At 34.6% G+C, this 24,032-nt stretch overlaps 2 protein-coding genes across 6 annotated transcripts; one reads left to right on the top strand and one right to left on the bottom strand.

Annotated features, from left to right (window-relative positions):
- Positions 1–591: 591 nt before the first annotated feature.
- LOC105201822 (HBS1-like protein) lies at positions 592–5,298 on the bottom strand. Its single transcript, XM_011170035.3, has 9 exons — positions 5,041–5,298; positions 4,714–4,779; positions 4,335–4,634; positions 4,214–4,252; positions 2,026–2,572; positions 1,725–1,954; positions 1,430–1,625; positions 1,165–1,370; positions 592–1,089 (listed from the first exon to the last, which is right to left on the bottom strand). Exons 1-9 carry the CDS (start codon positions 5,081–5,083, stop codon positions 635–637), a joined length of 2,082 nt encoding a protein of 693 aa, XP_011168337.1. The 5' UTR covers positions 5,084–5,298; the 3' UTR covers positions 592–634.
- A 298-nt stretch (positions 5,299–5,596) lies between these two features.
- LOC105201902 (casein kinase I) lies at positions 5,597–23,761 on the top strand. 5 transcript variants are annotated; one of them, XM_039453602.1, is made up of 10 exons: positions 5,597–6,155; positions 7,498–8,102; positions 8,500–8,610; positions 9,170–9,318; positions 10,279–10,475; positions 10,570–10,772; positions 12,129–12,390; positions 12,910–13,058; positions 19,375–19,471; positions 22,866–23,761. In XM_039453602.1, exons 2-10 carry the CDS (start codon positions 8,027–8,029, stop codon positions 22,933–22,935), a joined length of 1,314 nt encoding a protein of 437 aa, XP_039309536.1. In that variant the 5' UTR covers positions 5,597–6,155; positions 7,498–8,026; the 3' UTR covers positions 22,936–23,761. The 5 variants fall into 5 exon arrangements, with proteins under 5 accessions (XP_039309536.1, XP_039309535.1, XP_039309537.1 ...); XM_039453601.1 differs by having other exon boundaries at positions 22,862–23,761; XM_039453603.1 differs by lacking the exon at positions 22,866–23,761 and adding an exon at positions 22,635–22,767 and having other exon boundaries at positions 5,599–6,155.
- Positions 23,762–24,032: the final 271 nt, after the last annotated feature.

Raw genomic sequence — 24,032 nt, 5'->3', positions numbered from 1 at the left:
TTATTATGATTATTATAACTCTTGTGTTACAGAAATTTTTGTAGCTTTTCTAAAATATAGACACATGAAAATATATAGAAAAAAACCTTGACAACTTGGATTATTTTTTTGATAATGATATGACTACAAAATTGGTTTAATCAATAGATAATAATGTAAAAAATAACTGTTACATTCCGCCAATAGTCACTGCCAATACTGAAGATCTATGTATATGCATATGACATATGCTATAGATTTTCAACATTGACAGTGAACAGTGGAACACAGCCATAAATTATTGACAAAAATAATGTAATCATATTTTTATTAAATAGCCAAATTAATTTCACAACTTATTCAATGAAGATATAAACAATTATAAATATACTGTAGCATATATACATATATATATCTTATATATTAACTAAGAAAAAAAGTCTTGAGTAATTGAGTAAAGTTTTCTGTACTGTTGTACATAAACCAACAACCTATAGAGCTTACATAGTTATTTTGTGTAATGTATATTTATCATATTAGTATTTATGATAGTAATATATATAAATATATATATGTGTATGTATTAGATCTAAGTAAAATTTTTCTAATGAATACAAACTACGTTACTCGAGATTCTATTTATATCTCATCAGAATTACAAAATCTTTGTAATCAAACCAGCTGCGATGGTGGTACCTTCTAAACGTAACATAGCTCTACCTAGCTGTTTAATATCCTTATACAATTCCATACAGACTGGTGTCTGCGTTACGACCTCAATAATCGCACTAGAATTCTTCGGTAAGCAACGCGGCTTCTTCTTGATCACGTCACCAGTACTTCGATGAAGTTGCGCTATTAATTTCGTGATAACCGCCGGCTGTACCAAAGATTGCTGATGCATCACAACTGGAAGCCCTTTCGTGATCGGTTTCGCTATCGCGAATATAACAACGTGCGCTTGAAAACAGGTCGTTACGGGTACCGGATTTTGCGGATTACAAATAATGTCGCCGATACCCACATTTTGCTGCTCGATTCCCGCTAATGTCAACGCGACGTGATCACCGGCGAACGCGTTTGTCATCGAAACTTCGTCCGACTGGAGACCTAAAATATATTTAAAAGGTGTACATGATTTCTACTACTATGAACCACTATTGCATAGAAGCTTAATTTACAAACCTTTAACAACTGCAATCTCATTTTGAGGTAGTATTAAAACTTTATCACCCAAGGATACCATACCAGTTTCAACGTGACCAGATACACAGAATCCAGATCCAGTACCTTTAAATATATCGTTTACCGAAAAACGGAATGGTTTATTTATAGGTCGCTCTGGGCATTTGAAATTATCGATAACATTGACTAGAGTAGGTCCGGTATACCTGTGAAATTATTTCGTAAGAGATAGATAAAAATAAAAATGCGAAATATGAAATGTTACCAATTAGAGAGCTGCTCCTTTGGTTTCGTTACAATGTTCTCTCCAGATAAACCGCTACAAGGTACAAAAGTGACAGTATCTTTGAAGCCAGCTTGCTTCAGGAATACACTCATTTTGTCTACTATCTCATTGAATCTGTCTTTAGACCAATTTACAGTATCTAGTTTATTGACAACTACCGCTAATTGCGATACTCCTAAACATTCAATAAAAATTTCGAATTTTAAATACATCGAAATAGATACACATTAATTTTTTAATAATTAAAAAAAATCACAAAATAGGAGAGAACTACCTAAAGATCGTAATAACAGGGCATGTTCGCGCGTCTGACCTCCACTATCAAATCCAGTTTCAAACTCGCCTCTGGTTGCATCGACTACCAATAAAGCTACATCTGCTTGCGTAGCGCCGGTTATCATATTCGGAATAAAATCCTTGTGGCCAGGTGCATCTAGGAGAGTGATAGATTTTGTGTCTGTTTCAAACTTGGAGTGGCCTATGTCCATTGTTATTCCTCGCTCTCTATTAAAGACGCATTATAACTGGTATATTTTCTTGCGATGATTTTATAATATGATGCGTTGCATAATCACCTTTCTTCACCAGTCTCATCGAGTACCCAAGCATAAGCAAACGACTGCTTTCCTATCTTCTTGCTTTCTTGTTGATATTTATGGATAAGTCTCTGTGACACTTGACCCAAATCACAGAGCAGTCGTCCAAGCAATGTGCTTTTTCCAGCGTCAACGTGTCCCACAACCACCAAGTGAAGCTGTTCTTTGCTGTCGCCTCTTTTACTCTTGTATATCGCTTCGATATCCGCTTTATCCTCAGATGTATTAGATTTTACTTTGGAATCTAATTCCGGTGTTACATGGCCTGATACTGGTGACTGACATCTTGGACTATTTGTTTTGGATGAGATTGCTCTTTTCTCCTTTTGTACGATATCTTCTTTGCGTTTGATCTCAGGACTATTTCGGTTGGAAGACGGACTTCCACAACGTGGACTCAGTAAATCTGTATTTTCTACACCACTTAAATCAAAACCTTTCACAACAGGTTTTGTCCCAGTCGGTACGACCTTTACGGTAGACGGTGTTGTAACTTGCAACGCAGGTTTTGATGATGATTTGCTACCTATCATAAAATTTATTCTCAGCTATGCTACATTATATGAGAAGAAATTAGAATCATACGTTACTATATTGTTAATATAAAATTATAGAAGTTATACATATGTAAAATGCAAAAGCCACACACAATTACTGTAGTGTAATGTAAATACACTACAAATAATACTATTACATATATTGCTACATTTTATAATAATTTATATATATATATATATATAAATATATATATATATATGTATATAATTTTTTATGTGGACATCTTTATACTATACATATATTGTATATATACAATAATACATTTGTTCATTTAAAAACATTTCGGTTATACCTTCCTCAAGTCTCTATCATAAATACAATAGGATAAAAGATGTATAATTATAATGCTAAAGATGTAAAAGTACATAATTAAAATATAATTATTCCTATTATGCTTTCCTCTTTCTACATTTTTCAAAAAAGTTCTAGCACTCTAAAAAAAATATATACTTGTATAAATGTTGCGTATTTTGGATTCTGTTTCACCTATTTATTTTTAAATATATCTTGTTGTTAAGATCGATTTGAATATGGAGTAGAAAAATCAAAAGGTTTAACTGTGTTAGAATATTGTACAATAGTTTTAAGAACTGGTCTTTTTATCTTCCACTTTTTACATAAAGTTTTTCCAAACACCGACACATTCTCTTTTTTATATGGAAGTTTAACATATCTCAAAGCACATAAATTTAAAGTGACAGGTAGCACTCTTGATGTTACCCTATTATCTTCAAGGCATATTTCTAATTTATGCATATCATGATACAACTTTCTTGAAGTAGTCAAGTTAACGTTGCAAAAAGTGTCGTCAGTTAACAATTCTGCTTTCTTTAAAGCAATACTCAAGTCTACCCAATCATCAGATGATGAAGTGCAAATCTCATTTAAAATACTATTTGGAATTTTACATTGTTCTTTTAACTTCACATCTCTTACAGTATTGCTTTTTGAGAAGATATCCATATTTGAAAAATCTTTCTGGAGCAAGTCAATTTTATTGCCCAAAATATTTGTAGATACCGACTGTCTTTTTTTATTATCAATGTTATGAAATTTTGGTAAATGTATATTGCTCGTTTCTTCACACTCCTTTTTCTTAATTGATAGTTTTGGAATAACAAATTGCAAGATTGGCTTTTGATGTTTTTCTCCAGAGTCTATATTATTAATTGAATTTGATTTTTGCAAATAATCTGCAGTTAAAGCTGCTAAAGAACTGAAAGGCTGCGTATGTGTATTATTCTGTGAAGATATTTTTGTTGTATCTGAATTCATGGACTCTGTATGATGGGAAATGAGCCCAGCTAATGATGAAAAATTTTCGAGAGAATAATTTGTATCTTTTGAGTTATCTATATTATTTGGTTGATGTATAGTCCACGTAGAATCTTTAGATAAATTATGTTCTTTCTTGAAAGAAAATCTAGGTATTGTGAATATAGATTTATCAACTGAAACACCTTACCTTACCGATGAAGTCCAGTACAAGAAGAAACATGAAAAAAAAAGCAAGGTCATTAAGGAATTCTAATGTATAATCCTAAATATTTTCAATGTTACAATATAAAATTAAAAATATATAAAATGTAAAATCTTATGCAATATATACCTGGATGCCTCTCCAATTGTTTCTTATTCCCCACTGGATCTATAAATATATTTTAAGATACTTTTTTTAATATTATTTTAATATTTGAATTTTAATACATATTATAACATAATAAATGTACCAGTGTCTTTTTTCGGCGACGACTCCTTCAAAATAGCGTCAAGTGCTGTGTTTGCATCAAAATTTGACAGAATAATCTTCTCCTTTAATTTAGAATCAGATACTGTCTCCCCTATAACATTTCTAATTGTTTCCAAACAAGATATTAACTTTGCCCTTTCCAATTCCGAAAGGTTATGTTTCTCTTCATTGGTTGCTAGTGAAGGCTCATCGATATCTTCATTGTCCTCCACTATATCTGGTTCTGTGATGAACGAAGCAATATTCTGTTGTTTGCTTCGATCGAATAAAAACTGCTCCACTGTATACAGCACATATTTGCAATTATTAAATGATTACATTTCATAAGAAATAGCAAAGAAATTGTGTGAAACACATACCACTAGGTGACACACAATAATCGTCCTCTACTGAATGTCCATAAACATCATCATAACCATCGTACTCTATATATATATAAAAAAAAATAAACGTTTTTATTTTAACACATAAAAAAACACTGTGATGATTAGTCAAAAATAATTATTTCCTATCTAAAAAACAGATTTAAAACCACATTGTCATTTTTTATATCTCTAAAGAGAATAATCACAAAAAAGAAAAACCATCATAAAGTTTATCGTTAAAGTTGTGAGATCCTTCATAAGAATTAAAACAATTTTTAGCAGGATATAAAGCGACTCACAATACATGCGGTAGTCACTTACCGTCGGAGTAATTCATAGAGCGGACGTCTCGATGTCGCGACATGTTTCACATATAACATGGAATTTAGCAGCGATAAAAGATTACTTGCGTACTTCCATATGTACTTTCGAATAAGCGCGATCGAGTCACAAACCGTGGACGATCGCAATTGCGACGTTTGTCGGCTAACAGCTGGTTATCACTTATAACATGACCGCAATCAGCATTCGAGAGTTCCAACTGCACAACGCATGGAACAACTGGGAACCATGAACCATGATAAGAACACAGAGCGCAAGCCGTTGCTTGCCATTGCGCATGTGAAAACTGCAAAACAAAGCGAGATTCAATATGATTGGATCTTATCTCGTGGATCTATCCAATCATATTCCAATATGATTGATAAGTGGACAAGTCAATTTTTGTCCAATTTAAGCGTGCACCCGCCCGCCGCGCTATAAATAAAACGTTTATAGAGCGCGCCACTATCGTCTTCGAATGTGCGTGCTCACGGACTTGGGTGGGTGGGTGGGTGTGTGTGTTGTTGTGTAGAGTGCAGGGTGTATGGATGCATAGCAAACTCGAAAGGAGGGCGCTTCTTTCGCGCAATCATCATCTCACTCCTTTCTTTCTTTCCTCCTTCCCTTCCTTCAGTGTGTGTGGTGGGCGTCTCGCGAGAGGTGAGAGAAGAACGTTTACGTTCACGCGTGTCACGGGTGCACGTAATGTCGCGAGGGCGAGGGCGCTGTCGCGATTGGTGCATCTTCGATCGTGCTTGATCGTCACCGATCGTCCGCTTGGACGCCGCGGGCCGTGGGCAAAGCGGGCGCAGGGCGCAGATGCCCCACCGAGACGCGAACGCGCGCTCTCATTGGTCGTCAGGCGCGCTCGTGCAATCGGATCGACGTTTACCACAAGATTCGATCTTTTACTCCGTCCCGTCGTCGTCGCGGTCGCGCCGTCGAACCCGTCAACGAGGTTTTCGCGCGCGATACATCGATCGGTGTTACGCCGCGCGACCGGTCGATCACCCGCCGTAGGGAGTCGAGTGTCGAGCGTATCGAGTGTGTCCCCTGTGTCCCCGTCCGCTCGCCCCACTCGCCCTGCCTATCGGCAGCATGGTGGAAGTAACATGGTGTGTGCAGTTTGCAAGCATCTCTCTCTGATTCTTTGCCCTCTCGCTTGTTTTCTGACCGTTCAGACCCCAGGTGTACCAATCTTATTTAACTCCACAAAGTTGTTACAACTGAATGTAGTTGTCTTCGTTGCACGCACATCATGTTGTATTCTCTCGGTCTTTTTTTATCGCATACGTGAATATCGTACGAGAGCCTCGAACAGAAGGAAGAGTGTGATTTGCATGTAAGTAATATTTCTTAATATTTTACAATAATTGAAGAAGTTTGTTCATATATTAACATAAATTAAACTGGAAAGGCTTCAAATAAAATTACATAAAATGCAATAAAATGACTCTTTGAAGGTCTCTTTCAATATATAAAAAGAAAAAACAAATACAAAAATTTAATTTTAAAGAATTCTCAGTTAATTATCTCCCAAATTAGTTCGATCCGCCATAAGGCCGCAAACTGCACTATATATAGTGCTTTTTCTAGATCGCTCCGTTTGAAAAGTCGCGATTTTTTTACTCAATCCGCATAAAATGCCGCGAGTAATGTATAAAATTCTTAAGATCGTTCCGCTTGAAAAGCCGCGATCGTTTTACTCGATCTGCACAAAATGCCGCGAGTAAATGTAAAATTGATATTTTACAAACTTTGATTAATTTTTGTGGAAGTTTGACTTGTATAGGTTGCTCATCTACCACGAAAGTCGATGCAGTCTTGTTGAGATAATAACACTCTAAAGGAAGCAGAATCAGTCTTTCTTTAAAAATTTTCGCAAATCGTTGACTAAGTCACCAAAAGTTGGTCTATGTTTATTTTTTGTTGCAAAAATTATGTTTTTGTTGCGGAAATAATTTTTTCATTTTTTTATTTTTTCTCCTTTCATCATTTTTTAAGTATTGCTTCTTATTTATTTTACAATGCACCGACGCACCATCTTCACTAAAGGCTTGTTTTCTATTCCTGCACTAGACTACACTGGAACATTCTTTCTTGCTTTCACTAACTTTCAAATATATATCCATTTTATTTTAAGTGTACACTAATTCAGGGAGTTCAGGAACAGAAAACAAACGGTATATTTCACATAAAATCTCTCGAATTACGTCTTTCGAAATCACGCGTACTACAAACGGTACAAACTGCAATTCTTTCAGAGAAAAGGACACAACGAACATATAGCAGAGTGGGACAAAGATGCAATCATAACAGTTGTAGTAACCTGATATTATCAAACATTTAATTTTTCGAAGTTGGTACACCTGGGGTCTGAGCGGTATCCGAAGCGAAAAAGGGGCGTGGTTTGCGGATTTTGCACACACCATGTAATACTTCCACCATGATCGGCAGCGCCGCCGTCAACGGGACACACGGGGGACTGCAGAGACTGCACGGGACACGGACGGCTCACGGCGAAGCGAAAGCGACGGACGGAGAAGAGAGTGCGAGGAGAGCAGCGCGCGAGCGTAGCGCCGCCTTCGTCAGCGCGACCGCCATCGCAACGAGGTGCGCTGTGTTCTGTTCTGTTCTGTTCGTCGCAACTAGCCACGAAGAGATGCCCGTAGGTTCGAGATCGATCAATTCGGGTTATTGTGCGACGAGTATGGAGGTATTATCGCCATCGAGCCAGTAACGCGAGCGAGCCAGCGTACCGTACCCAGCACGCGCCGTCCGTCTCCGTTCGCGCGAGAGCGAACGGCGCATCGCTCCACCACGCTCACACATCGGGTCAGCTGCTGCTGTTGCTGCATCGCGCTGCCTATCTTACGCTGGATCGTTGGTGTGTGTACATTAATCGTCTCGCCGCCGCCGCCGCCACCGTGACCGTAACCGCGATCGTGATACTTCCATCGAGGTGCGCCGTGCAGACTTGTGTACGATGGAGCTACGTGTCGGTAATAAGTACCGGCTAGGACGGAAAATCGGGAGCGGCTCCTTTGGCGACATTTACCTAGGTAAGCACCCCCCTCCTCCTCCTCCTCCTCTCCTCCCCCTTTCATTCCCTTCATCCCCCTCATCTCTCTCTGCCGTTCGTCAGCCGCATGCCCGCGCGAGTTCCTCGTTTCTCGTCAAGCTCGCCATTCGATGCCGTCTGCCCCTCCCCTCTTCACCCCCTCCCGTCTCCTCTCATCATTCGTGTATACAGTGGATTTCGTGTATTCCACGCAGGAGAGCGTGAAACCGCGCGCCAACTCGTATGTTATTCCCCCTTTTCTCTCTTTCTCTTCTCATTCCGTTATTCCCATCTTCCATTCCTCCACTCTCGTCTTCTTTGTCTTCTTTACGTCGCACCGTGTGGATGTATATGTGAGTGCGGAAACGAGCCTTCTGGATTTATTCCTTTATTCGCAGGTACCAATATTTCTACGGGTGAGGAAGTCGCTATCAAGTTAGAATGTATAAAAACACGACATCCACAGCTACATATAGAATCAAAGTTTTACAAGATGATGCAAGGAGGTGGTAAGTAAATCAATATTTCTTTACATATCAATTAATTGTTTATTTTGTACTGAGAGCTGTATTTGCATTCTTTATTTATCAACTGATTCAATATCATTTCTCTTTTACCACTATGACTGTATCTCTAAGTTCTGCTTGTCTATATATTTCATCCTAATGTTAGCATATTGACAAAAAAATTACAAACTTGAAATAGAATTTTTAATAGAAAGATAAATATTTAATTATTCTAACAATTGATGAATTGAGTGAAAATTAGTGGTAACTTTTAAAAAAAGATTGTATGAAGAAATATACTAATTTGACATGTATAATTATTAAGTTTTATAATGTATATTATATAATTTTTATTGTGTTAGTTAAATAACATTTCTGCTATAATTATTTCACTAGTAATATAAATTTATAATCTTTTTGGAAAAGAGGAAAGAAAATGTGATATCTTAATATAATTAATTTATATTTTAATTGTAATCTTTTAAATTTAATTGAAAATTATATTTTTAATTTATTATTAGGATATTAGTATATTAGTATAATCTTATTCTTAATATTCTAGTTGGAATACCAACTATAAAATGGTGTGGTTCGGAAGGTGACTATAATGTGATGGTGATGGAGTTACTTGGACCATCTCTAGAAGACTTATTTAATTTTTGTTCAAGACGTTTTTCTCTGAAAACGGTCCTGCTCCTTGCCGATCAATTGGTAAATAAATATTCTTTATATTACAAAAATTTGTCTAGATGCTGTATGAATAAAAATAAATCAATGATTATTTTTTGTGCCAAAATAAAATACTTTTCTGTTAGAGCAATATTCCATGTTTCTAGATATGATTCTTAAACATTTTTAAAATCTCTATTTTTTTTACACAATTCATTCAATAGACATTTTAATTGATAAGAAAAATTACATTTTATTTTATTAAAATCTCAGTTTCACGTAATTATTCCATTATTATACATTGCAAGACAAGATTCTATTTATGTTGCATCCATGGTTGCACTCTGAGATAAAAGGCTAAACAGATAACTTTCATCTTCTTATATGAATGTTCAATGTATATATACAGAGTGCCAAATGCCTCGCTCAAAGTTCATAATGTGATTGTATTCAAGCATTTATTACTTCATTTTGCAGAAAAATGTATCATTGTATGCATTCTTAAAAAGAATTGTTTATATTCTTAAGAAATATATTTTTTCTTAAAAGATTTGAACTATGTTTTGTATTAATTTTATCTATATAGGTACACATACACATACATATATATATATATATATATACATATATGTATTTTTTTTTCAACCATACTTTTAAATGTGTGTTTATAAATGGCAATATATAATTTTATATATACTTATATATTTATTTGTAAATATATTTTTAATACTAAAAATATTGATTAAAAATTAGCAATACATGGATTAGTTAGTCTCATCTTGTAAAATCTTGCACTCTTGTAGACTTAGAAAAAATATTTCTATTTCACAACAGAAATAATACCAATAATCTATAGCAAGTATTGTGTCCACACAATAATGAGCTAAACATTGAATAAATAGTTTATTTATATCTTTGGATATAATCTTTGAAGCATGAAGCATGTGCATGAAACACAGTGTACAGTTATAATAACAGTGCTTTAACTTTTCTATTCTACAGATAAGTAGAACAGATTACATTCACAGTCGCAACTTCATTCATCGTGATATTAAGCCAGACAATTTTCTGATGGGTCTGGGAAAGAAAGGAAACCTTGTCTACATTATAGATTTCGGATTGGCTAAAAAGTATCGTGATGGGCGCACACACAAGCACATACCCTATCGAGAAAACAAGAATCTGACAGGAACTGCTAGGTCGGTTATAATAGTAACTGTACAACACACACACACACACACACACACACATTTATATATAATATGTTGATTAATTCATTCATTATGATGACAGATACGCGAGTATAAATACACACTTGGGAATCGAACAGTCACGACGGGACGATCTTGAATCTCTAGGCTATGTCCTCATGTACTTTAATAGGGGAAGTTTACCTTGGCAGGGATTAAAAGCGGCAACCAAGAGACAAAAGTATGAACGCATTTCCGAAAAAAAAATGTCCACTCCTGTTGAAGAACTTTGCAAGGGTTATCCTGGTAAGTCTTTTTATAAATACTAGCACGCATTGTGTAATGTTTCAACAAGAGATGTAAGATTTGTTTATTAAATAGAACAACAAAGAATTGCGATAATCAAGATTTCTTTATAAAGACAGACATAAATTATGTGTGGAATATTACATCATCTAAATGACCTTTTTTTCTTGAATTACGATCACTGTTTCGCAAAGATACGATTGTATTTCAACAATAGCGACAGTGTTTGCTTTGACAACGTTAATCGTTTATGGATTATTGGCACACTTTTCTTTTAACATAATTCTAAAGAAAGAAATCTAACGACATTAAATCGTATGATTTGGGTAGCCAATAGGTATCATCATTTCATGAAATTAATGAACTAGAGAACTTGAAGCGCAACAAAGCGATTGTTTCGCCATTTATATGACATGTGACTCTATCTTGTTGAAAACAAAGATTCGTTGTGTTATTCAGTTCAGGTCATAAAAACTTAGTCAATATACTTCTATAACACACTTCATTCACCATAACAGTTCTTCCAATATTGTTTTCAAAAAAGTATGATTCAATGACATTTGATTAAAATCTACATTAGTCATTTCGAATGCATTGATTTCTCCTAAATCACATGTAAATTTTGGAAGCCCTAGCCCTAATTTTGCTTATTAACATAGCCGTTTAAATGAAAATGCCCTTTGTTACTAAACATAATTTTTTTTTGCAAAAATTAGTATCGCCATTTTCATGAAATTCACGAAATGTATGCGTTCTACAATTATGTAGTGCTCCATAATAAATTTTATTAATTTATAAATAAAAGTTGAACAACAAAAATCACGCGATAGAAAAATTCCGCGCAATTCAAATTTTATACTTATTGTGAAACTACACACACACACACACACACACACACACACACACAAAATAATTTAGGATCTCTAGATTAATGTTTTTAATAACTTGCTTAGAATTTTAGAATTTATGTTCTTAGTGAAAATGTTGAGAAAGTTTAGCTTTATTTTTTTGTTATATCTGTAACTAATTAACTATATTTTAAAATAAAATATTTTAAACTTTATTTAAACTTTCAAGAATAATATAATTTTATGATCCGTTTGGTTTGATAATTTGGTTTGTAAAAATTGGTTTTTAATTGTTTATAATTTGAAATGTATAATTGAAATTTATAATTTGAAAATTATTAATATTTTGATTGTTTATCACACATACACACACACACACACACACACACAAATTGGCTCTAAATCACAAAATTTGTCGTTGCAATAATAATACTATAAACATTTTATATAGAATTTTGATCTATTACACTTCTTGACTTCATAGTAAACATTTTATTAATAATTCCAGTGGAGTTTGCGTCGTATTTAAGGTACTGTCGAGACTTACGCTTTGAGGAGAGACCAGATTATTCGCATCTCCGACAACTTTTCCGGACATTGTTTCATGGTCAAGGCTTTACCTACGACTATGTTTTCGACTGGAATATGCTAAAATTTGGTAACGCGAGACAACCGACGTTACCCTCTGCGCAGCAAGCACCCATGCATTCGCAACCATCTAATGCGGTGCTGCCTTCTGGGACCAACAATGATCAGGAACATCGATCAAGGTCAGCCAATGGTTATTTTTAAGTCGTTAAAGGACGTCCACTTTTATGAAAAATTTTTAGGTATTAAACTGGCGGCCCGTTAGCGATGGCACCTTTACACTATGCCGCCTTTTCATGTCTATAAATAGCATGGTCATTTCATTGCTCTCAAGCGTACTCTATTTTTGGCGTCTGGGGCAATGTATCGAGAAATGGCTGCTTCGAGCAACACGAGAAATATATTTTGCAGAAATTTTTTTCATTAATATTTAATTTTTTACTTACAAATTTCAATTCAACGTACATTTATTTTCACATTTAAGGCAAATTTGTTGAATGTAGAAGACAGTCCTTTTCAGAAATGACAAAAAAATTACAGCTTTTCAAATCTTGCAAAATATAATTTTCCACTCTATTGATATACTTCATTTAATGTTATATAGTTTTCTTAAAATAATGCACAGTACATTTGATTTTTTGCGATTTTGCATTACTTGTTTATTGTAAAATATGTTATTTTAGATTTCTTTCCGATTTCAGACCCTACACGCGGCAATGTTTGCCGAACGCGTCTGTAGCGACGGTAGGCCCGACGCTTGGACCGAACGCTAGTCTGCGAGCGATCCGGCAGAAACGCGAGATGGAGACTCGTGGCGACCAGGACAATCAGGACAAGAGTGATCTTCAAGGTAAAATACAATTCTACCAACAATTCTGCGCAAACCAACAGAATTTCGCTATTGCCGAACGAAAAACGCAACGTAATGTGACAGTCGAACACTCGCAACAGCCCGCGCCTGGCTGCAATGAGACCGTCGCTGCTGCCGTCGCTGCGACACGCGTGGCAAATCCATGTCAGTTCAGTACATTCAAGTCAACCACGCCGGGTAGTAAAGCGGCGCCGCCGCCACCGCCGCCGCCGCCGCCGCCAGACGTAGCGACTTCTCTAGATCTGACCAATCTCAATTTAGGACGTAGTCGGGAATTAGGTCCCAATCGTACCGCTGATTTAAATCCCGCGACCACGTCTGGCCACTATTATCAGCCGATGATGAGTAGAACGCGTGAGAGAAGTCCGAACGCTGCGTCTCGCCAACTCGATAAGCAGAGTTATTTTTTTCATGGGCATAAAACTGAGAAAGACGTAGATCGCGAGGTCGTGATGTTTGAGGATCTAGGGACAGGTGGTTCAAATTGCATTCGACGGGTGATGGATGACAGGAATGAGGCCGCGATGATCTCAGGTGGCTCGATGAATTGCTTTGGTGGCCCGGATAAAGAGAAAGATTATGCTGATTACGACGTTGACAAAAAGCTCAAGGGTCCCACGGTGAGCGGTGCACGACGTCTTACTACCGCTTACGACACGCGTCGCGATTCGGGAAACGTCGAGTTCCTCGAGAAGGAGGGTGAGATTTTTAAGAAGAGCAGTAGCGAATTATTGCAGGAGGCATCCACAAACAAACGTAGAAATTTCTCTTTCCGTAACAAGGAAAAAACGCATAGAAGTTTAGAATCACTCGAAAGAAGCATCGATTATCTACCACCCACCGCTGATTGTAAGAGTCTGGACCTTCTACCGGAAGAGCGACAAAAAACTTTTTTCCATGGTAAACAGAGAAGTCTCGATTCGTCGCAAAAGTCGACGAAAAAGTCCGTCGATTTAATGGTGCTGAATAAAACACGCAAACGACCCAGTTTCTTTCAACGAGTTGGTAGAAGTCTACATTTTTTACCCAGGGAGCGCGAGAAACGTCAGGATCTCTTGAAACGGGAGAATCACCCGATTAACAGCCAATATCCTCAGACCGATCGGGAGAAGTGCGAGTATTTTTTACAGAGGCATCGGAAGGACGTTGATTTTTTTGAGCGCGCATCAACCGTGCCAATTGATCGTGCTCCCGTCCAGTCCAGTTCAGTTGGTTCTTTCGATGAAGCAAACGTTACCATACAAAATTCCGTCGGTCATCCTAAAGACGCCCAGCTCGAGGAGAGTACGTTTCGTGTGACAACAGATTCGGATAATCTTTTATACACGAATACTGCAGAAAGAAATATAAGACGGAATAATTTAGGTGCGAGCGAATCGTCACTGCGATCCGATAGTCTTATCAATGCTGCCGAACTGGTGCAATCTAGACTCCTCGATCCTGTAGCGAGTATCGCCACGCAGGAAACCGTAAGCGGCAATAAAGATAGCTTAGAGATCGGATACTCTATTAGCCAACTTGGCAGATTGTACTTACAGAATCTGCAGCAGGTAGGTTGTACGGATGGTTTGCAATCTCTAGAGAACACTGAAGCGGAGAAACGTGAACGCTATATAGAATGGATAACCAGAGACGATTTGGACGCATTGAGCCACGGCACGAATTCCAGTGATTCTTTGGCTCATGGTAAACCGCAGGGTAACCTGGACATTCTTAAGGGAATTCTCCTCGACATTTTCGTTGGTATTTGCATTTAAAAACGGATATACCTTACGATCTTCAAAAAATCTTCAAAAAAAAAAAAGGGATAAATGCATCCTCATACATCACGTACTGAGCGATCTCTCATATATTTTCGTGCGTAAAATTATGCCAAGATTTCGATAGTTTCTCTCTAGAAGTAAAAATATTTTCTACGAAAGAGATAGTAATTTTCATACTGGGTATTTTGCACAAGTTATATATACACACACATATTTTTTATACAATATTATATGATATTCATAACAGATGCATTTGTATTCTTTGTATCATCTATATTGTCGAATTATTAATGCAAATATGTATATTGAAATCTTGGTCACTTTCGAACAAAATTGCCTTAAAACCCCACATAAGAGTGAAATTAATTAGATCGGATCGTAACAGCCGACACGAAATATCTCGAGCAAATACGAGTTTTTTTTTTACCATACATATATAATCTACGTGTAAGCATATATTAGACTTGATAATTTTATATTCTTGCGGTCTCACACAGGATCGATGCGCTTGTGAACTGTTGAGAAGTGCATCATATTTTGCTACGCGTATTCTTGCCGCATATATGATATTATAGTGACAAAATTGATTTTTTTATTTTTTTTTTTTTTTTTTTTTTTTTTTATTATTTAAGGTTTTCTACGATAACGATTCATAAGCATCTATATACCAAATTACAATAATTAATATATATATATATATATATATATATATATATATATATATATATATATATATATATTAATACAACCGAAACTATAATTTCAGAACATAAATACATTTTTTTTGTGGATAATCACAGACGCAATTGCAGTAACGATATGATGAAATCAAGATATAAAATGAGAAAAAATTAAACATAAGAATATAATTTTTACAAAAATATTCAAATTATTTTATTTAAAATTATTTTTAACAATCATTACGCATCTAAGATGTTTTTTTTATAGTAGATTTCTTTTACGATACGTTTTTTTTTTGCTGCGGTACACATAAATGCTTTTTTTATTATGAATAGAAATGTCTGTAAATTTTATTGCCGTGTAACGTTTCTTTGCATCTTATTCTTTTTGGATTTTCTTCGTGTATTTTCGGATCATCGCTTGTTATCTAGCGAAACTGATTCGATTTTAAAAGCAGTTTAGCAAAATGAAACAGATTATGCGCAGCGCAGTTTATAAACTAAGATTGATGTTAAAATAGGGATATATGGCTTTAATAATTTTTCGTAACTTATTTATTCTTACACTTTTTTATCATTTAGACTGACCGAAAGTTAATAGACTGATAACATTTATCATTGAAAATTTGTTCGCAGTGTCGTAAATGACCATTTTCATAATATTTGAATCGCTCTCTAAACTTTTTTTTTTATTTTATATAAAATTTTACAATACCGTTCCATCACTATTACAGTTAAAAAAAATTAATGTTCGTGCAGAATATCTGCTTTTCTATTTATACAAAGTGACATTCGAATTCCAACGTAAATTCTAACATGAATCGCATATCACTTTCTGTGTAAGTAATTACACGTATCTTGCCACAAAACTACGATATTGTACTGATCAAGAGGTAAAAATCAACTAACTTTTACAGTTCCTTTCAAGTTTTGATTAGATTATGTCCTTCCCTTTTTATATACTTATAAGATTAAAAGATATGAGATTAATTAATTGATACTTTGTCGACTGATTTACGTTCTTGCATTGATTAGTTACATTGTTTTAAAAGCACATAACAGTAAAAACCAAATGTTTATTAACTAATTCATTTTATAGCCATTTTGTATATTATGTTAAGAATATCAATGAATGATACACACACACACACATACATATACACAAACACATATGCAACCTCACTATTAAGCAATAAAAAAATGATCTAAAGACTGTTGATTTTTTTTGTTTTGTTTTTTTTCCGTACTTGATTAGAAGTCTTATGACTGATTTTTGTTATTATATCCAAAATTAAATCTTTCCGATTTGTTGCTATTATTGATTATCAAATTTCAAATATGGCGTTAAATATTCCCCATCACATTTGTAGAAGAATAAGCATGAAACGTACTACGTTCGATATCGTAAACAAAAATCGTCAAGTTATTTGTTTTAATCGCATTAAACGCGTTGTTAATTATATTTAATATTTAAAAAGAAAACAATGCTGTGTTCCTTTATTTTAGTCATTGACATTTTCATCATTTGATCAATTGTATTCTGTAACGATTGTGAAGCTTCGATCAACTTGCATACTCCATAATTAATTAAGCGTACGTATTAGTTTTTAATACGTTTAACAATACGTTCCGGTGAAATGGAAGAAGTAGTCCGATTGACAAATCGAGCTACAAATCAAACTTGTACAATTCAGTAGCTTGATTTTTTTGTTTAATTAAATGTCCCCCACACACACACACACACACACACACACACACACACACATTCATATATATATATATATATATATATATATATATATATATACACTATATGCCACAAGGCAGCGTCTATAGACGTAAAAAAGTTACCAAAGCTTAGATAGGAAAGATAAAGTCTACTTTGCTACTTATCCATGATCTTTGTAATTTCAAGGGAAACTCTGGTTCTTATTAGGCGTAACAATCAAATGAGATTTATTGTTATTAATATCTCGTAAAGACACTGCCAACTTCTTCCTACGCACTAGATCAAGACGGACGTCATCTTAATTATCCATTCTTCCTGTTTTTCTTTACTTATTTAGCATGTCTTCATATCGTATATTTATCTGTATTCAGCCTGTTTTTTATTGATAATGGTGATGATGATGATGATAATGATAATGAAGAAAAAGTAGCAAATAAATGTTTTTCCATTCAAGGACTGGTCTCTTTATTTATCTCACCACACGACATTGTCGATTATCCTTATCAAAATTATTTCTCACTTGGCTTGAATGGAAAAACCGAAGCGTGAATAATTTGAAGAGCTCGACGATTTTAGAAATACATCGACAAAAGAGAAGAGAAAAATCTTTTCGTCTAACTTTTAAATTTGTCGCATCATCTATCACGAAAGCGTGTCATTTTCTTATTTTGGTTTATTTTTTTAAACATTGACGTTCACATTTGTTCTTTTTTTTTTTTTTTTTTTTTTTTTTTTTTTGTTAAAATGATTAATTTTTCCATTTCAATTGCCAAGAGTGAAAAATTATCCATTGTTTCCCGAGTCACCCAATTAATGTCGAGTCATTTTTTTTAATCGTAAGATATTTTTGAAATACATGAATATGATGCATCAATCTGATAAGTATATCCTACATACGATTAAAAATAAGACTCGATCCTTGAAATTTACCTTTATTTACATTTTTTTTTATTTTATTATTATTATTACAACAGTAGCTAAGAGAAGTGACGATAAGATTTAATAAAATTTAAAATAATCTATTTATATTTAAACAAAGTAACATAAAAAATTTTAGAAAAGCAAAGAATTGTAAAATTTTATACAATTACGTCAAAATTTTACAATTGAATATATACTTAAAATATTAGCCAAATCACTTAACAATGTTTAAGTTTATTGATTATTATAAGTATGTTGGATAATTACGTTAGCCTACGTAAATTTATATAGAATAGTATTTTAATTTTTAAAATTTAAATTATACATATCATTGTCATTACTATCATTATTTACATCGAGTGTATTTAAAATTTTGTGTAAATACCGATAGAAATATCGTATACTTAAATTGATGTAATAAAATTGAATACGATTGAAATTTTGTAATGCGACGATATTTCGAGCTTAAGTGCACACTTGTTTAGATCGCTGTTACGATTTTTGAATATAAATTATGTCGTCACTTGAAAATAGTTTTAGATTGCAGATTTACTCATGGTGGGTATAATATACAATACATACTATGAAAAACGTGTGCTTTGCAATGTAACGAGTGCTCTTTTCTATCTACGACTATTTTCTTTTTCCTACCTCCTGTTTTTCTCTTCGGCGATCAATTACTTGCACGATTGAATGTACTGACTGAAATGTCGGCAAGTTTATAAGAGAGCCGAGTTTTGAAATTCTGTTAAGAAACCGTTTTGAACAAACATTGCTACTCCCTTATGTCTGCTTTTGGATTTGTGTATAAACTTTGAAATTCTGCTGTGTGTACCGAGAGGCGGTAGGAAGCTTTCGTGTTTGTGTGTGTGCGTGCGTGCGTGCGTGCGTGCGTGCGTGCGTGCGTATGTGTGTGGGGGTGTGTGTGTACACACACGCACAACACACACACACACACACACACACATTTTATGTACATAAAGTAATTGTACATATACATAAACATATTTATGTATCTGTGTGCGCACAAACGCGCGCGCGCGTGCGCGCAGAAACCATAAAAGCGTTAAACCATAGAAGAGTTTTACGAAACGAGCACGATGGCAGCGAGTTGACGATACGAAACAATATACGTAGGAATGTTGGCTGTATTTCTTTTGCGATTTTTCATGCATTATGTTTTTTCTGATGCTCTCTTTCAGCATCGGGTGCAGGTGGACAAGAGCGAAGGGTCAGCATGCGGTTGCATCGTAGGGATACGCTATTAGCCGCTGCAGGAGAAATGCAGCCCAAGTCCAAGTGAGTTACTATATAATAAAACCACTAAATCTGCTAAATGGGTGTAACTTGCTCTATTGAAATTTGCGGACGTTTATGAAAAATATGTAAGAGTTTGTACATAACTATTAGCTGTTTCCAACATTAGTTATTTTGGTTGTACTTGTATTGTGTAATAGAGATAAAAGGAAAATTTTTGATGTTAGAACAGTTAACACGCAAGTCTTTCTTTGTCTTCATTATATACTTGAAATGATGCTAAAGTAAATTACTGAGTTTTGCAATCTTTTTTCAATCAATTTGGATTTGAGTTTTTCTCATTGAAAATGTCAAATTATCGGTACTCTTGCAATTGCAAGTTTTAAGTAGAAATACAAATAAAATTTGAGTATTTTCTCTCTTTATTTTTTTTTAAATAAATTTTATAGATTTTCATCTTTGTTACTTATTTTATAAGTTTATTAATTTAATTTTTAGTATGTTTGGAGATCAATTGAACAATGAAAAGTTTATAAAGAAGAAAGAAATATTTATTTAGAATTAGCAAGTATGCTGCAATTTTTTAGCGATCTATTCTAAAATTACTTGACAGAATTCTTTGTATTGGTAAAAATTCAGAACTTGTTACACCCTCGTTTTTGGTTGCATGAATCTTGTATATTTTGGAGGAAAATTGCATTCTCAGCCTGTTTTCGATTCTATTTATATTTGTATATCGAGCTGTAGTGGCTATGATACTAAATATGAAAATTTGTGGAATATATTAATGATGGTGTAAGTTCTATTTTCCAATGTTATCACATTTTCACAGCTCTCACCAAAATTCACTATTGGTGCGTGATAAAGTCGATTTTAAGATTGCAATTTGTGTAATGCTTGTGCAAACGCTAGATCATGTTCTATGTATCGGTTAGTTGAATAGAAGCGCTTAATTTTGGTAGGAAGGTGGTGTCGCAATACCGTGGCATGGTACTATAATTAATTAATTATATTAATTGAAGATAAATGAAGATCGGAGAAAATAGAGGGACACATTTTGTCATTTGGAAAGAATTCTCAATGTACACATTTCATATACAGGATGTATTGTCACATTATTTATTCTTTAATAATATATTTCTTCGAATGAGTAATAATAACTAATTTATAAACGACCTCCAAGGAATATTATTTCATAATATTTTTGCTTCAAAGGATATTGTTTTCGAGATTATCAGAATATGTCAATAACACAGCGAAAACTATGTATGCTACACACAATAATACATAAATATTGTGTAATAGGTAAAAAAACATCAAGAATATATCTATATCTAAACAGTGAATTACATACAAGTATTCTCTCCAAATGAAAATCAGAAGTTACTATTGCTTGTTGTCGACTGCACTCTCACAATATAATTATAATTTTTAGTAAATTAAATTATATAGAATATAATTAACACACAACATCTCTAATATTACAAAATATGCAAACGCAAGATATAATTTCTATATTGGAGAATATATCTCTAATTGCCTGTGGTTTGCGTTAGCCTGATCGGATAATTTTGAAAATATCGCATGTGATTTTAACAAACCAATAATTTTTTAATAATTTTCTTGATCGTTAGATTTAAGTTTGATTTGTACTTGATGTTATTGGGATGCCCAAACACAGATATCGTACAAAAAAAGAAGATAATTTCTGATATTACTTTTTCATGTAGAATACGTAAAAAGAAGACATTTTTTTTAATAGTAAATAAAATTTTTTGTAAATTTCAATACATTTTGTTAAAAAAATGTATAATATTCCATTATATTAGTGTTATGGAACTAATAATAGGATTATAGAATTTTTTTGTCTATTTTTATTTGTTAAAAAAAGTATTAAATATGAAACTCAAGATTTAAATTAAATGGTCTTTAACAAAATTGATAAAGAAATTTATAAAGAAAGAAGCGGAATATTTTCTAGGACGTGCTGTATATTTCTCCGTGTGGAGAAGACTTTCACATTTACCTTTCAAGATATGTAAGGCTAAGTCGTAGCAATAAGAGCGTAACGACACGGAGAATAGTCCCGGACGACCCAGCTGGCTATTGCACAACTCTGCTTGGTAACTGGTTAATCCACTTTTGAATGTCTCGAGACCGTAGGCTGGATTTATAGAACTAACGATCAACATTGTCGTTATATTCTCGTTAATAATAAGTACATGTTCCACTTGAAAATATCATAATATAAATCAATTTCGTACACGTTTGTTTCTAAAGTTATCAGATTTATGTAATTATGAATATTTTGCTTTTTAAACAATTTTCTATAATTATGTACGAGTGACTAATGAACATTAGATGCTAAAGTTTAATTTTACACATTTTACGAGCAAAGTACAAATTCGACATCCATCGCAAAAGTTAGATCTCAAGAGTCAGATATTTATTTTTCACGTTGACTAATATCAGCGATATCTTTTGATGAAACAAATACACTTTTATATTTTAATTAACGTTAATTTAGTACGTGCTGTGTGAGGGCATTTTTTTGAATAATTGTACGTGTAAACATGCACATTTTAAAACTTGAAATTTTTTTCGAGTATCCGATACATCCATTTTTGCAAATCTAATTAAAGCATAGATACGCAAAAAGTATTCGGTATCGAAATTCACCAAAATTCCGCTTTATGTTCTTTCGTTGACTTTTTTCAGGTAACCGAAAGCTATCGCACTAATTCTAAATGACAAAAGTAGACAAAGAGGGAACGAAATTCTTTGCTGTGCCACGGTAGAGGACGCCGATCATGAAAAACTCTGATCATGGGGAAAACTTTCATCGTGCGAGCCTTCTCTCCGAGTTCATTCCTCCTCACAAGCTTGTCGGTATCATCGATTTATTCACGTCATTAAGAATTTTGCGTGAATGAGAGAACTTTATATGGTATTATTATAATTTAGCAAATGTGTGGCAAATGAAGAACAGAAGTGATTCTTGCTTCTTCATTCGATAATGTGTCAACTGTAAATATTCTCGAAAACATTAAGCATGTCTTCAAAGAGGAGGGACATGTTGAGAGGTAGAACAACAATATTCTAATCGAATATGTTTCTTCAGAGATTTGCTATGAACATTTATATTCTCATCAAAACTACATTGCATTTTATTCAGTTTGCATATTACACCATTATCTCGTTCCAGCGCCAGTTGATTAATCGATCTCACATTACGAAAATTCATAAACAAAGAGAGCCGATTAAGAGCGAAACTGGGGAGGCTAGATGTAACAAACGAGAGAAGGAGCGCCGGAAAAGAAAAGAGAGAGAGAGAGAGAGAGAGAGAGAAGAAAGACAGGAGAACATTTAGCTCATTTATGTGATGAAGACGGTGGCGCGCTAATGTCGCTATTTTGTGTGTCTTTTGTTTTGGAAGCGCCAATGCGACGGCAATCGCCCCATCCACCCTGATGGTCAGACGGGCAAGCGTGCCACACAACAAGTGAATCAGCAGCAATAGGGGACTTATCGTCATCGTAACAACTAACAACGTCGTTCATCAGAAGCGACGACTGTCGTTTACCGCCGGTACAATCTGCACGACGCTTCGCTTTCTCACGTATTACCACGAACCGGAAACGAATTTGTGCATGGTATCGCGCGCGCCGACCTTCCGGCGAACGGTAATCGACTTTTCCGTATCACGACGTCATGAAGATCGTCAGTGATAAGATCGTTTCGTGTGGCGATGGAAACAACCGCATCTGTTTCATACTCAGTGGACGAAAGGATAAGGAGGGAGAAATGCGTCGTCATCTTCATGGTACATGCCGAAAATGAAGCGGTTCCTTATTGCGATGCGCAGGATTCTCAGGAGACTCGGCAATCACGCGAGTCGATTCTGCTGGAACTTCTCTCTCGCGATCCTGACTGGTCATCACCTCTCAACGGCGACGTTGAGAAGGGTAACGACGCTCAAAGATTGCCGAACCCCTCGCGTCCTTTGCGCGTAGAATGACGAAACGCGATTGGTTTTTTCTGTTTTCTTTCCTTTCATAGCGAATCGCAAATGTACAGTACGCGGTTTCGATGATGGATTCTCGCAGTTGTTCATAATGTTCATAATATACATAACGACGTGAGCACATACTTGGAGGAATATTCACAGTTTTTATAACACGAGTCGAGTCAGCTTTGCTTCCTCCGAAATTCAAACCGCATAAATACCATTCGCAAGTATAAACAAGACAAAGCACTTTGATAAAAGCAAACGTATTTTCATCAAAGTTGAGTAGCGTGATTATAATTTGTAAATCGTTTCTAAACGGCAGCGGCTTTTGTCAGATAGTAACAAAGCGTAAAGCGCACGTTGTAACGGAAGACTGCGACAATATATCAAGAATCGTAGTATTCCGTGTGTCATATATATATATATATATATATATATATATATATATATATATATATACACATATATATACACACACACATATATACATACATATATATACATACATACATACATACATACATACATACACACACACACACAATTTTTTCTTGATTCGTGTATACATGTATATGTATATGTGTATGTATGTAT

Source organism: Solenopsis invicta, chromosome 9 (assembly GCF_016802725.1).
Source record: "Solenopsis invicta isolate M01_SB chromosome 9, UNIL_Sinv_3.0, whole genome shotgun sequence".
In the NCBI taxonomy this organism is placed as follows: domain Eukaryota; kingdom Metazoa; phylum Arthropoda; class Insecta; order Hymenoptera; family Formicidae; genus Solenopsis; species Solenopsis invicta.
Note: the sequence above shows the minus strand (reverse complement) of the source record. Positions and strands in the feature narration are given on the sequence as shown.